Raw genomic sequence first — 15080 nt, 5'->3', positions numbered from 1 at the left:
ATCTTGGATACATTTATAGTGTACATTTGTTACAAAATGGTCTGTTGCTTGTATATCCAGCAAGAGATGTATGTTTGGATAAAGGTACATGTACAGGTAAATATGAATTATCAAAGCCTACAGAACAACATTTAGGAAATCCGAAGAAAGACGTGGCTCACTCAACAGACAAACATATTGTTAAAGATGAGTCAGCAAAACAACAAGAGGTTAATCCAGCCACTGCAAATTTACAGAATCAAACAAAGCAAAAGAAAGAAAAACATGGTCCTTCAAAGAAACTGGAGCACGTGTTAGCACCGACAAAGAAACTTACAGTTTATGCAATGGATATTGCATCTAAAAATATATGTAAAGAGAAACACTATTCAGCAATACCAACATTGAAGTCTTTGGTACTGCCAAAGAAAGGTCTTGAATACCAGGAAAAGAATGGACATACAGAAGTACAAAAAGGTGAAAACAAGTCCCCAAATAAAACTGTAGAATCACTTAGCAAACCCATTGATACCATTACAAAGCCTACTTCAAGAACATTTGTGCCAAGAGAGGTTGTTGTCTACAGTGCAGGACAAATAAGTAGTTTTGTACATGATTTTGAAATATCGGAAGGTGGTATTTCAGTATTTAGTGCTAAACAAGTAGGGAAAGAAATGTCAAAGAATGTAGACAATTTTGTCAAACAGAAACAGATACATGCTGGTATAGCAAGAAGTGATGATAGCACAGCAAATGGAAAGTTGAATATTGCAGAAAACAAAACTATTGACAGAGTGCTAGACAAAACTACAAAACACAATATAAAACATTTTCTTGTCACAGATAATAATAAACATCACAAGAAAGAGAATAATGCTTTCCATAAAGATTTATGTGTGAACAAGCATGCAGATATTAAACAAGACTGTGCTAACAAAACTGAAGATGTATGTGATCCAGTAGTTAATTTTGGAACTGAAGTTATAAACAGCTATCAGAAAGAAGCCGATCTTACTAGACAGTGCTCATATCACATTCATTGTGACAAAGTCCTCACAGGAGAAAATGAAAACATACTGTCAGATATGTTAGATAGTTCAGAAAAGTTGTCCTTTCTCAATGAGCATAGTTATTCTAAAACATTAAGCACCAATGATTCTCAGTGTGACCAAGAATTTAATGAATGGAAAGTTTTTTATAATGAGAATTATTTTGAAGACAATGACCAATTGCAAATTGATGAAAACACAAGCAAAGGTTTTAAGGAGCTTGAAGTAGAATTTCCTGATAACATAATTGATACTGAAACATATAGCAAAACAGATTCCCTTATTACTGCCAACTTTAATGAACATAATGTGAATGAAAACAGTGTAAGCAATGCTGAAGTACCATTTGTTGGTGGTAATAAAGAGCGTTCCTTGAAAGCATCTTCTAAAGGTCCAGACAGAACAAATGAAGTTGATTTGAAAATACCGAAGATAGGACAGCAATCACTTAGCGTATTTACTAGGTATGGTTTTGAATTGATTCAAAGAGAGAAATTTTACATTCAGTGTAGATTTTGCTCGCAAACATGCAGTGGAAATGAAATAGTGAGACACATAGACATAAATCATGTTGAGCATCCGGAAAACACAAATATCTTCCAGTCTGAATTTATGTTGCTTAAGAGGTTTTTGAGGGACAATTGGAGCCCAGATTCAAAGTTCTTCCAAATGGAATTAACGAGAGGGAAGAGATACAGGTTATACGGTTTTAGCATTAAGCCAGTTCCAGAGCTAAAGTTCATTTGTGCTGCCTGCAAGAAATCTTTTTGTAGAAATGATTTTATCGAACATGTTAGTAAGTGTTACAAAAAATGCTACAAGATGAACACAACAGAGGAGATAAGTCACCAGTTGGAACTGCTAAAGAAGATAAGTCCAGTATTTAAGATTAAAAAAAGGAAAACTAAAGATGCCAAACTTGCAACATTACTTAGCATGAAAGCAAGGACATACCTATCAAAGCGTGATATGTTAGAAGAATTTAAATCTCTCAAACCAGAGCTGTTTAAGATGAACAATTCACAATTCTTGAAAGAGTTCGAAGAATATGTAGAGCAAAAAAAAGAAGAAAATAAGAAAAAACAACAGGAACTCATTAGCTGTACAGTGTGCTCAAAAAAGATCAAAGCTTCGTATATGGCGGTAACGTATATTATGCTCTTTATTAATGCTCTTGTTTGTTGTTCAAGTTTTTACATGGAGGCCTTTACATTAACAAATTTACTATTTTTTCTCATAAAGGTTTGATTTCCAGTGATTCACTCTTCTTTGCAATTTAAAGCAATTTCTGCACATTGCTGTGAAAAAATAAAAACTGTTTATAGAAATGATAGAACAGGACTCTGCACTGTGATCCTTATCATATCAAGGAGCTCTTTAACCGCTTAGCTCAATAGGGAGATTGCAGGTCTACAGATCTCGGGGGACATGAGTTCGAGCCTTGGGCGAGGCATATGTTCTTCGTGACGATTTGATAAAAGACACTGAAATCATTCATCCTCCTCTGATTTATGTTGGGAAGTTGGCAGTTACTTGCGAAGAATAGATTTGTACTGGTACAGAATCCAGGAAGACTGGTTAGGTTAACTGCCCGCCGTCACATAAATGAAATACTGTTGAAAACATTGTTAAACCCAAAACAAAACAAAAAACTTCAACCCTTATCGTGCTGAATTCTATAATGAACTTCAGTCCAGCTCTCAAATTGGACAGTATCATTAACTGTTAAAAGGGGTGCATACCAAAAAGATACTGATCGATTGGTGAACAGTACAGGTCTTGGTCAGACTGCATGGATGTGCTGATCATGATCTGCACTGGTTGCAAAGGTAGAATAAACCAAGTCCAGCATGACAAGGGTTACATGTAATTTCCAGAATGTGACTAAATTTTATTTTCTCTTTCATCTGGACCACAAGCCATCAGTGATACTTTCCTGGCTGCTTTCAGACCTCCTCTACCAGAGAGACAAAAAGTTATTTTCTTATGGCATTGTCCCTTAAACCACATGCAGCAAAGTATTAATTTTTCCTCTTTTCTTTGATTTTTTATTCAAAACACAAAATATTGCATATTTCCACTCAAAATTGGGCCGGATGAAGTGACATGACGTTACATTGGGGACTAGCATTTAATATCTATTTGTCCAAGAAAAAAATATTTTGACATTCCGTTATCTACATTTTCATGGATGTTTGATTATATGTGAAGAAATGGTTGCACCTTTCTAGGTTTTATTTAACACCCCTCATACTTTATTACATTGTTTTTTTCAAAACTTCTATTGCAGTGTCATATGAAATATGCTCACACATCCCAACCATATTTATGTGCAGTTTGTGGAGGAGTTTACTCTTGTGAAAGTAAGTTACTAAGTACAATTCTTTTTTTACTACTTTATGCCTACTAGTCGTTTAATGACACTGACCAGTTCAAGCTGTTCTTTTATTAGGGAAGATTTAGTGACTTTCTACCTAAAGCTTAACCCTTGCTAAATTTCAGTAATGGACTTGTCCATCTTCTGATTTGGACAATACCATTAACTGTTTAAAAGGGGTGCTTACCTAAAAGATTCTGACTGAACAGCGAACAGTGTAGATCATGTTCAGACTGCACGGATGTGAAAAGATATGGCAGCTGGAAATTTAAGAAAATGGCTGATCATGGAGGCAGTCATTTTAGTGTGTTTATGGCATCATTTACACACTGCTGAATTCTTTATTTAGCAAATAACAATAAATAGATTACTTTTCAATATTTCTTAAGTGTAAGATATAGAACATGCTAATTTAATTTCTTTCATTATAGTTGGAAAAGGTAGAGAAATGATTTCACAGAAATAAGTAAATACAGTTGAAATACATATCAACTAATCCCCAATGATAATGTGATTCCAATGCAAATGCAAGGACGTGTTCATTTCATGATAATAGATAAAATAACAATTCATATTGTTTGTGCAGTACTTGAGAAGTAAATTGAGTATTTGTTTTATGTTACCTGTTCCACTAGTATATAGCAAAATAGCTCAGTCTGGTAAAATGCAGTTACCAATAGCTCTTCAACAGCTTGTTATATGCCTGAAGGGACGTATTATGTTATGGTCCCGGTGTCCGTCTGTCCGTCCATCCGTTAGCAATTTCGTGTCCGCTCTGTAACTCTTGAACTCCTTGAAGGATTTCAAAGAAACTTGACACAAATATTTACCACACCGAGACGACGTTTAGAGCGCATGTTTTGGTTGTCTCATTTCAAGGTCAAGGTCACACTTAGGGGTCAAAGGTCATATGAGTGTGTTTCGTGTCCGCTCTGTAACTCCTGAACTGCTTGAAGGATTTCAAAGACAATTGACACAGATGTTCACCACACTGAGACGACATGCAGAGTGCATGTTTTGGATGTCTCGTTTCAAGGTCAAGGTCACACTTAGGGGTCAAAGTTTATATGAGTGTGTTTCATGTCTGCTCTATAACTCTTGAACTGCTTGAAGGATTCCAAAGAAATTTGGCGCAAATGTTCACCACACTGAGATGACATGCAGAGCGGCGCTTGTTTTGGATGACTCGCTTCAAGGTCAAGGTCACACTTAGGGGTCAAATTACAGTGCTCTTGTTTTTATTTGACAGATCCCATTTTGTTATCTTACAATATTTTTTTTTAATTACTTCCCTTTTTAGCTCACCTGTCACAAAGTGACAAGGTGAGCTTTTGTGATCGCGTGGTGTCCGTCGTCCGTCGTCCGTCCGTGCGTGCGTGCGTCCGTCCGTCCGTAAACTTTTGCTTGTGACCACTCTAGAGGTCACATTTTCCATGGGATCTTTATGAAAGTTGGTCAGAATGTTCACCTTGATGATATCTAGGTCAAGTTCGAAACTGGGTCACGTGCCTTCAAAAACTAGGTCAGTAGGTCTAAAAATAGAAAAACCTTGTGACCTCTCTAGAGGCCATATATTTCACAAGATCTTCATGAAAATTGGTCAGAATGTTCATCTTGATGATATCTAGTTCAAGTTCGAAACTGGGTCACGTGCCTTCAAAAACTAGGTCAGTAGGTCTAAAAATAGAAAAACCTTGTGACCTCTCTAGAGGCCATATATTTCATAAGATCTTCATGAAAATTGGTCAGAACGTTCACCTTGATGAAATCTAGGTCAAGTTCGAAACTGGGTCACGTGCCGTCTAAAACTAGGTCAGTAGGTCAAATAATAGAAAAACCTTGTGACCTCTCTAAAGGCCATATTTTTCATGGGATCTGCATGAAAGTTGGTCTGAATGTTCATCTTGATGATATCTAGGTCAAGTTCGAAACTGGGTCACGTGCGTTCAAAAACTAGGTCAGTAGGTCTAAAAATAGAAAAACCTTGTGACCTCTCTAGAGGCCATATATTTCATGAGATCTTCATGAAAATTGGTCAGAATGTTCTTCTTGATGATATCTAGGTCAGGGTCAAAAGTGGGTCACGTGCCATCAAAAACTAGGTCAGTAGGTCAAATAATAGAAAAACCTTGTGACCTCTCTTGAGGCCATATTTTTCATGGGATCTGTATGAAAGTTGGTCTGAATGTTCATCTTGATGTTATCTAGGTCAAGTTTGAAAGTGGGTCACGTGCCTTCAAAAACTAGGTCAGTAGGTCAAATAATAGAAAAACCTTGTGACCTCTCTGAAGGCCATATTTTTCATGGGATCTGTATGAAAATTGGTCTGAATGTTCATCTTGATGATATCTTGGTCAAGTTCGAAACAGGGTCATGTTCGGTCAAAAACTAGGTCAAAAGGTCTAAAAATAGAAAAACCTTGTGACCTCTCTAGAGGCCATACTTGTGAATGGATCTCCATAAAAATTGGTCAGAATGTTCACCTTGATGATATCTAGGTCAAGTTTGAAACTGGGTCACGTGCCTTAAAAAACTAGGTCAGTAGGTCAAATAATAAAAAAAAACTTGTGACCTCTCCAGAGGCCATACTTTTCATGGGATCTGTATGAAAGTTGGTCTGAATGTTCATCTTGATGATATCTAGGTCAAGTTTGAAACTGGGTCAACTGCGGTCAAAAACTAGGTCAGTAGGTCTAAAATTATTAAAATCTTTTGACCTCTCTAGAGGCCATATTTTTCAATGGATCTTCATGAAAATTGATCTGAATTTTCACCTTATGATATCTAGGTAAAGTTCAAAACAGGGTCACGTACCTTCGAAAACTAGGTCAATAAGTCAAATAATAGAAAAACCTTGTGACCTCTCTAGAGACCATATTTTTCAATGGATCTTCATGAAAATTGGTCAGAATTTTTATCTTGATAATATCTAGGTCAGGTTCAAAACTGGGTCACATGAGCTCTAAAACTAGGTCACTATGTCAAATGATAGAAAAAACGACGTCATACTCAATACTGGGTCATGTGGGAAGAGGTGAGCGATTCAGGACCATCATTGTCCTCTTGTTTGTTACTATATATAGCTTATTATTGGCTGTAGGGAAAAACCGATACCACTTTTCTGTGGTACAACATGAAAATGCTACATACATTTCAAGCATAGATCTGTCATATGATTATAGCAAAAAATTGAAAAAGAAAATAAGGAAAATAGCTCTACAGAGCAAAAAAACTGATAACTATTTGTATCCGCCATTATACGATACCATTTTTTTCCGCACCATTTTTATGCCCCCCTTCGAAGAAGGAGGAGTATATTGTTTTGCAGATGTCGGTCAATCAGAATGTTTGTTTGTGTTGGGTTTAACGCCGTTTTTCAACAGTATTTCAGTCAGGTAATGGTGGGCAGTTAACCTAACCAGTGTTCCTGGATTCTGTACCAGTACAAACCTGTTCTCCGTAAGTAACTGCCAACTTCCCCACATGAATTATCAGAGGTGGAGGACTAATGATTGCAGACACAATGTCATTTATCAAATAGTCACGGAGAACATACGGCCCGCCCCAGGATCAAACTCACGACCCGCGATCCGTAGACCGATGCTGTACCTACTGAGCTAAGCGGGCGGGTTCCGGTCAGAATGTAGACCAATCCGTTTCCAGATGATTCGTTTCTGGATGATAACTCAAGAATGCTTGGGCCTAGGATCATGAAAGTTGATATGAAGGTTGGTCATCACCAGCAGATGACCCCTATATTAATTTTGAGGTCAGTATGTCAAAGGTCAAGGTCACAGTGACCCTGAATAGTAAAACGGTTTCCGAATGATAACTCAAGAACACTTGGGCCTAGGATCATGAAAGTTAATAGGGAGGTTGATCATGACCAGCAGATGACCCCTATTGATTTTGAGGTCAGTATGTTAATGGTCAAGGTCACAGTGACCCTGAACAGTTAAACGGTTTCCAGATGATAACTCAAGAATGCTTAGGCCTAGGGTCACTAAAGTTGATAGGGAGGTTGGTCATGACCAGCAGATGACCCCTGTTAATTTTGAGGCCAGTATGTCAAAGGTCAAGGTCACAGTGACCAGAAACAGTAAAATGGTTTCCAGGCAATAACTCAAGAACGCTTTGGCCTAGTGTCAGGAAAATTGATAGTTAGGTTGGCCATGACCAGCAGATGTCCCTTATTTTGAGGTCATTAGGTCAAAGGTCAAGGTCACATTTGCCAGGAACAGTTAAATGGTTTCTAATCTTGTCTAAAACCATAGGGCCAAGGGCTTTGATATTTGGTATGTAGCAAAATCTAGTGGTCCTCTACCAAGATTGTTCAGACTATTTCCCTGGGGTCAAATATGGCCCGACCCTGGGGGTCACATGGTTTATATAGACTTATATAGGAATTTTTTTTGAAAAACCTCTTGTCCAAAACCACAGGGCCTAGGCTTTGATATTTTGTATATGATATCATCTAGTGGTCCTCTACTAAGATTGTTCAAATTATTCCCCTAGGGTCAAATATGGCTCCGCCCTGGGGGTCACATGGTTTACATAGACCTTTACAGGGAAAAACTTTGAAAATCTTCTTGTCCAAACCACAAAGACTATGGCTTTGATATTCTGTAATGTAGCATCATCTAGTGGTTCTCTACAAAGTTTGTTCATATTGTCCCCTAAGGTCAAATATGGCCCAGCCCCAGGGGCCACATGGTTCGTATAGACTTATATAGGGAAAAACGTAGAATCTTCATGGCCATAACTTATATCATTCAAATTTGGACCTGTATAGTTTTGAGTGGCAAGATGAATCTTGACATGAGTTGACCTTGATCTTGACCTAGTGACCTACTTTCACATATCTGTAGCTACAACCTTTAAATTTGGACCACATGCATAGGTTTGTGTACTGAAACAAACTTTGACCTTGTTATTGACCTATTGACCTACTTAAACATTTTTGAAGGTACAGGCTTCAAATTTGGACCACATGCATAGTTTTTTGTTCCAAAATAAAATTTGATCTTGATTTTGACCTTGTGACCTACTTTCACATTTCTCAAGCTACAGCCTTCAAATTTGAACCACAAGTATAGTTTTGTGTACTGACATGAACTTTGATCTGGAGATTGACCTGGTGACCTACTTTCACATTTCTGAAGGTACAGGCTTCAAATTTGGACCACTTGCATAGTTATGTGTTCCAAAATAAAATTTGACCTTGGTTTTGACCTAGTGACCTACTTCTACATTTCTCAAGCTGCAGCCTTCATATTTAAACCACATGCATAGTTTTGTGTACCGAAATGAACTTTGATCTTGAGATTGACCTAGTGACCTACTTTCACATTTCTGAAGCTACAGGCTTCAGATTTGGATCGCATGCATATTGTTTTGTACCAAAATGAAATTTGACCTTGATTTTGACCTTGAGCTAGTCTTGAAATTCGGAACATTCAAAAATGGCTCAGTGGATGGCACCAAGATCACTCTGTAATCTCTTGTTAGGTTAATCGGTTAAAGGTCAAGGTCAGATTAAACCAGAATGGTAGAACTTTTGTTTACAGTGGGCATATAATTTCTGTTTCTTGTGCAGTTATTAAATGCATCAAGGGGGGGCATTTCGTGTTCGACGAGCTCTTGTTCTATTTGGTGTCTGTAAGCCTATAAACTTTTTTCTCTGACCGTCTGTGCCAGTTTCATTTGAAATGTACAAGAAACCTAAATGCATGGAAAAATACAAGGTTTTAGCTTTTTTGTACCATTTATATCCAGTGTCTGTATGCCTTAACATTGTCAAGGTCATAGCTGATATATAAGATAAAATATAAAATGTTGAATCGCTTATAAGAAAAATGCTGAACAATCAGAATGTACTTTACATCCTTCATAGTTAAATGCATTCTGTAAGAGTTTACCTCAGTAGAAATTCAGAGCCATTTCTGCATTCTTTAAGGAATTTTTGGACTGACAACATCTAAAAAACTCTCTTAGGGTTTAGTAATTAATAATTAATTAATTTTGTATTTATTTTTGGCTATTTATTTAACCTGTTAGTAAGAGTTTTACTAAATTCATAGTAACTTTTCTCTAAATTAGTCAGTAATTTTCTTTAAATAAGAAATTTGTTAAAAAATAAATTCTGTTGTTTTAACAGCAATTATTTCAGATTTTCATCTTAAATACTTAAGTAATTATTAGAAATGAATTTACAGTGCTGTTAATTTTAGGCACAGAGTCATATAAGTACAGAGTCACAAAATACATTTAGATATTTTGATAATAACATTTATTGCAATTATTATTTACTTTTCTGCAGAACTTGAAACTTAATTTTTTTGTTCATTAAGCTGATTAGAAATGTCATCTTTATCAGTTTTTTTTTTGGTTTTTTTTGGCATTTTTTTAACTTGAATATATAGATCACTTTGTAAAATATTAATTTAGAGAGATAAGTAAAAATTTGGTTGGTTTTCAAATTTATTCAGCATTTGTGTTTTTATTTTCCCTTTCAAAGTAAAGGATGGTGTCATCCTGACGTGTCAGTAATTCTGACATTATAATTTACTACTAGTAAACAACAAGTATAGACCATTGCTTCCAAACAAACTATTAAATGAACAGAACATATAGACTTTAAACAAGACAGTGTTTGAATTAATTTTTATTCCCCCACATCATTTGGAAGGATTTCCAACAAACCTAACAAGAGTGATAAATGCCAAGTCTTTGTATGTATAATAATATTAGTATGTTCTGCTTCAGTGATTTTTAGGGGAGTTATGGCCCTTTATTTGTCAAATTGTTTGATATTTTGGCTACTCCTCTTACACAATTGGGCAGATTTCTGCCAAACCTTACAGTAGCCATCAGTGCCAAGTATAGTAATACATAACATGGGCCTGCCCTGGTTCAGTAATTTTCAGAAGAGTTACAGCTGTTGATTTGTTATATTTTACAGTACTTGCTGCATACAATTTGGTGGAATTTCTCCAAACCTCACCAGTGATTGGTATGAAACATTGGTGTGCTTAATTTATTATCATCATTATAGTTCTAATTAAATGATTTTCAGCGGAGTCATGACCCTTGTCAAATTCTCTGCTTTATGCTTCCCGTATAACACTGGTTTGAATTCCACCAAATTTCACAGGTCAGTTACCACTGCCAAGCACTGCCAGACCTAATTGTGTACATCATTGGAGTGTTATGGTTTAGTGATTTTCCATGGAGTAATGATCCGTATTTTATGGCATTTTTCAATTTCTTCATGGTAAGAAGTTGGAGACACGTTTTCTTGAAAAAAAATCTCAAGTTTAGCATATTGCACGGTTGATATTACCTTTTAAAGATAAAGCTATCTTATCTTAAACAGCACTTTCGTTATTGCATTACAGGGGCTTTGAATAGTCATCTGCATTATGTTCATGGGGAAAAAGGACATTTCCCTTGTTCTGTATGTGGGAAGGAGTTTACAAAGGAAAATGCATTGCGTCAACATTCTTACTACGTTCATCAGTTGCAGAGACAATTTCAGTGTTATGTGTGTGGAAAGAGTTTTAAGACACGTAACTGTTTGAACAATCATGAGCTTATTCACAGAGGTTTGTTCCAGTTAAGTTTCATAACAAGTCTTCAGTAGTCCCAGAACACCATTTCAGCTCGACTACATGAAGTATATAGAAAGCTATCCTACTTGACTAATACGCCCACGTTCAGATTCCTAGTTAAAGGTTTGATGCGCTTCAGCTTTATCTCTGTAGTTACTGAAAGGTGTTTGCTTTAAAATACAATAATTACCTGCTTCTCATCATCTTCCACATCATCTGACACAAGGTCCATAACTCTGACATCAATATTTCATGAAACTGTATTTATTTATGTACATTTTCTGATACAGCAGATACAAAGTCATTCATTATGCAAGTATTTGAAAATCAGTGCTCAGACCACTGTTACAGTAATGAAGACTCTTCCTTTTCCTATCAAGTTGAATGGCCTAATTTTAGAAGAATAATAGGAAATTCAACCAAAAAGCTAAAAATATAATAAAGAAAATCTTAAAACAACATTGCCAAACCTTCAAATTAACATATATGTATCGAGCTATTCTTTTTAGTGGTTAAAAACTGTTGGTTTTATACATTCATTATCACACATAGAACAATGTTTATATTTTTAGCTCGACTATTCGAAGAACAAGTAGAGCTATCCAACTCACCACGGCGTCGGAGTCACACCTTGGTTAAGTTTTTCGTTTTTGAGATAAAGCTTTGAAACTTTCAACACTTGTTTACCATCACCATGACCAGTTATAGGCAAGAGCACATAACTCCATCAAGGATTTTGGCTGAATTATGGCCCCTTTTGACTTAGAAATCATGGTTAAGTTTTTCGTACCAGATCATATTTTGACAAAGTCTTTTGAGATAAAGCTTTGAAACTTTCAACACTTGTTTACCATCACCATGCCCAGGTATAGGCAAGAGAACATAGCTCCACCAAGGGTTTTGGCTGAATTATGGCGCTTTTTGACTTAGAAATCTTGGTTAAGTTTTTCGTACCAGTTCATATTTTGACAAAGTCTTTTGAGATAAAACTTTGAAACTTTCAACACCTGTTTACCATCACCATGTCCAGTTATAGGCAAGAGTTCATAACTCCATCAAGGATTTTGGCTGAATTATGGCCCCTTTTGACTTAGAAATCTGGGTTAAGTTTTTCGTACCAGTTAATATTTTGTGTAAAGTGTTAGACATATGGCTTTGAAACTTTTATCACTTGTTCAGTATAATAGTCTCTATCTGTAGGAAAGAGTACATAACTATGTCATCTATTTTGGCTGAATTATGGCCCTTTTTGGACTTCGAAATTTGTTCTGGTTTAATACAAGTCCACGTTTTGTCAAAACTATTTGACATATTGCTTTAAAACTTTGAACGCTTGTTTATCATCATGATTTCAGTCTGTAGACAAGAGTACATAACTCTGACAACTATTTTGGTTGAATTATGGCCCTTTTTGGACTTTGAAATTTGTTCTGTTTTAATACAAGTCCACGTTTTGTTCTGTTTTAATACAAGTCCACGTTTTGTCAAAACTATTTGACATATTGCTTTTAAACTTTGAACGCTTGTTTATCATCATGATTTCAATCTGTAGGCAAGAGTACATAACTCTGACAACTATTTTGGTTGAATTATGGCTTTTTGGACTTTGAAATTGGTTCACACATTGCCATTTAGTGCAAGACTTATCGAAATCCACAAATATAGGAACATTGTTCGTCTAATCTTGTTTTTTCTTTTGTCTGAATATCTGTGGTAATACTTTAACCCCATTCTTCAATCAGTTCTTCGAATAGTCGAGCGCGCTGTCATCCAACAGCTCTTGTTTTACTTTTTAGCTCATCTGTCACATAGTGACAGGGTGAGCTTCTCTGATCGCCCTCCGTCCATCATTCGTCCGTCCACATTTTTTTTTGAACACGATAGAAGCCACATTTTGCAGTCAATTTTAATCAAACTTGCACACAACTTGTATAGGCATAATATCTCAGTACCTTTCGAAAAATGGCCAGATCCCATCATGGGTTCAGAGTTATGGTCCCTGAACTCCCGTTAAAGGGCCAAAATTTGCTATTTTTAGATTTTGAACATGATAAAGACCAACTTTAATCAAACTTGCACACAACTTATATTGGCATAATTTCTCGGTTCGTTTCGAAAACAAGCCAGATTCCCTCATAGGTTCTAGAGTTATGGCCCCTTAAAGGGCCAGAATTTGCTATTTATGGCTTGTTAACACTATAGAGACCACATTTTGCAATTAACTTTATTCAAACGTGCACACAACTTGTATTGTCATAATATCTCTGTTCCTTTTGAAAACTGGCCAGATCCCGTCATGGGTTCTAGAGTTATGACCCCTTAATGCTATTTTTGCTTGCGAATACGATAGAGACCACATTTTGCAGTCAACTTTAATCAAACTTGCACGCAATTTGTATTGGCATAATATCTTGGTTCCTTTCGAAAACTAGCCAGGTCTCATTATCATTTCCAGAGTTATGGCCCCTTAAAGGGCCAGAATTTGCAATTTTGACTTTTGCAGCCATATAGAGACTTCCTTCATGGTTTGATTTGATACAAACTTGCAAAATATCTTCAACAACAAATATTGGATTCCATGATGTATCTGTCAGATCAAGTTGTAGGTTCTGGAGTTATGGCCCCTGATTGGCCCCTGAAAGAGGCAAAATTTGTTAATTTTTACCTTGTGAATACAATAGAAGTGACATTTCATAATCACACTTATAGAGTTATTGCCCCTGAAATAGGCAAAATTTTCTATCTTCTAGAGGTTTCATTTATGCTTTGATTTGATACAAACTTGCACAGAATGATTAGCTTGATGATCTCTAGGCCTGGACTGAAGCTAGGTTGTGTTGGGTCAAAAACTAGGTCATCAGATCAAATCAAAGGAAAAGCTTGAAGCTAGAGGCCACATTTATAAACCTGTCTTCGTGAAACTTGGTCAGAATGTTTATCTTGATGATTTCTAGACCAAGTTTGAAACAGGGTGATATGGGGTCAAAAACTAGGTCACCTGATCAAATCAAAGGAAAAGCTTATTAACACTCTTGAGGCCACATTTATGTAGGGTATCCTGTCCTCATGAAACTTGGTCAGAATGTTTATCTTGATGATTACTAGGCCTAGTTTGAAACTGGGTCATATGGGGTCAAAACTAGGTCACCTGGTCAAACCAAAGGAAAAGCTCATTTATATTCTTGTTCATTTGATGTGCACGAAACTTGGTCAAAAAGTTATTCTGCATGAAATATCACATGAATTTTATCTGGGTCATGTGGGGTCAGAAACTAGGACACCAGGTCAAAATCAAAGAACAAGCTTGTTTACACCCTATATGGCATGGTGTTGATTCTATCTTCATAAAACTTGGTCAAAGCGTTTGTTATCATGAATTATTGGATTTTGGGTCAATGGGATCAAAAACTAGGACACCAGGTCAAATTAAATGAAAAGCTTGTATACACTCTAGAGGCCACTTTTTGCTCCAGTCTTCCCAAAACATTGTCAGAATGTTTGTTTTCATGAAGTTTTGGACAAGTTTGAATCTGGGTCATGTGGGGTAAAAAAACTATGTCACTAGGTCAAATCAAAGAAAATGCTTGTTTACACTCAAGAGGCCACATTTTTTGCTCCAGTCTTAATGAAAATTGGTCAGAATATTTGTTTCCATGAAATCACTAGGTAAAGCATGTTTATACTGTTGTCCTGTGTTACTCATGTGAGTGACCTAGGGTCATCTTGGCCCTCTTGTTTACACTGTCTAGCATCTTTAAAGTATGAAACTCCTACAGTTTCCATTCAGTTGTAATGAGACTTTGTATACACCATTCACATGAAGACATGACTGTGCATATTGTCATCAATTTCATGGGTGATATTTTTTTGGGATTATTGCCCTTTTTTAAACTAGATAATATTACAACTACAATGTAACAGTATTTAAGAGCATTTTGTACTGAAATCCTGCATATTTCATAGAAAACAAACAAGTGTCTCTAAAATGCAGAAGTGACAACAAACACTAGGTACCATGATGTTTTTATGTCCATTCACTAAATGTTATAACATGAAGACAACATC

The 15080-nt window shown here is 36.2% G+C and overlaps 1 protein-coding gene across 1 annotated transcript in view; it reads left to right on the top strand.

Annotated features, from left to right (window-relative positions):
• Positions 1 to 248: 248 nt before the first annotated feature.
• The window catches only part of LOC123554101 (zinc finger and BTB domain-containing protein 41-like), a 28005-nt gene continuing 13173 nt past the window's right edge, over positions 249 to 15080 (top strand). The window contains exons 1-3 of the mRNA XM_053548480.1: positions 249 to 2171; positions 3319 to 3391; positions 10803 to 11009. Coding sequence (XP_053404455.1) covers positions 327 to 2171; positions 3319 to 3391; positions 10803 to 11009 — 2125 coding nt within the window. The 5' untranslated portion in view covers positions 249 to 326. The remainder of the gene's footprint in view (positions 2172 to 3318; positions 3392 to 10802; positions 11010 to 15080) is intronic.

The sequence above is a fragment of the Mercenaria mercenaria genome, chromosome 7 (assembly GCF_021730395.1).
Source record: "Mercenaria mercenaria strain notata chromosome 7, MADL_Memer_1, whole genome shotgun sequence".
Lineage (NCBI taxonomy): Eukaryota > Metazoa > Mollusca > Bivalvia > Venerida > Veneridae > Mercenaria > Mercenaria mercenaria.
The sequence above is the reverse complement of the archived record's forward strand: the minus strand, read 5'-3'. Positions and strand labels throughout refer to the sequence as shown.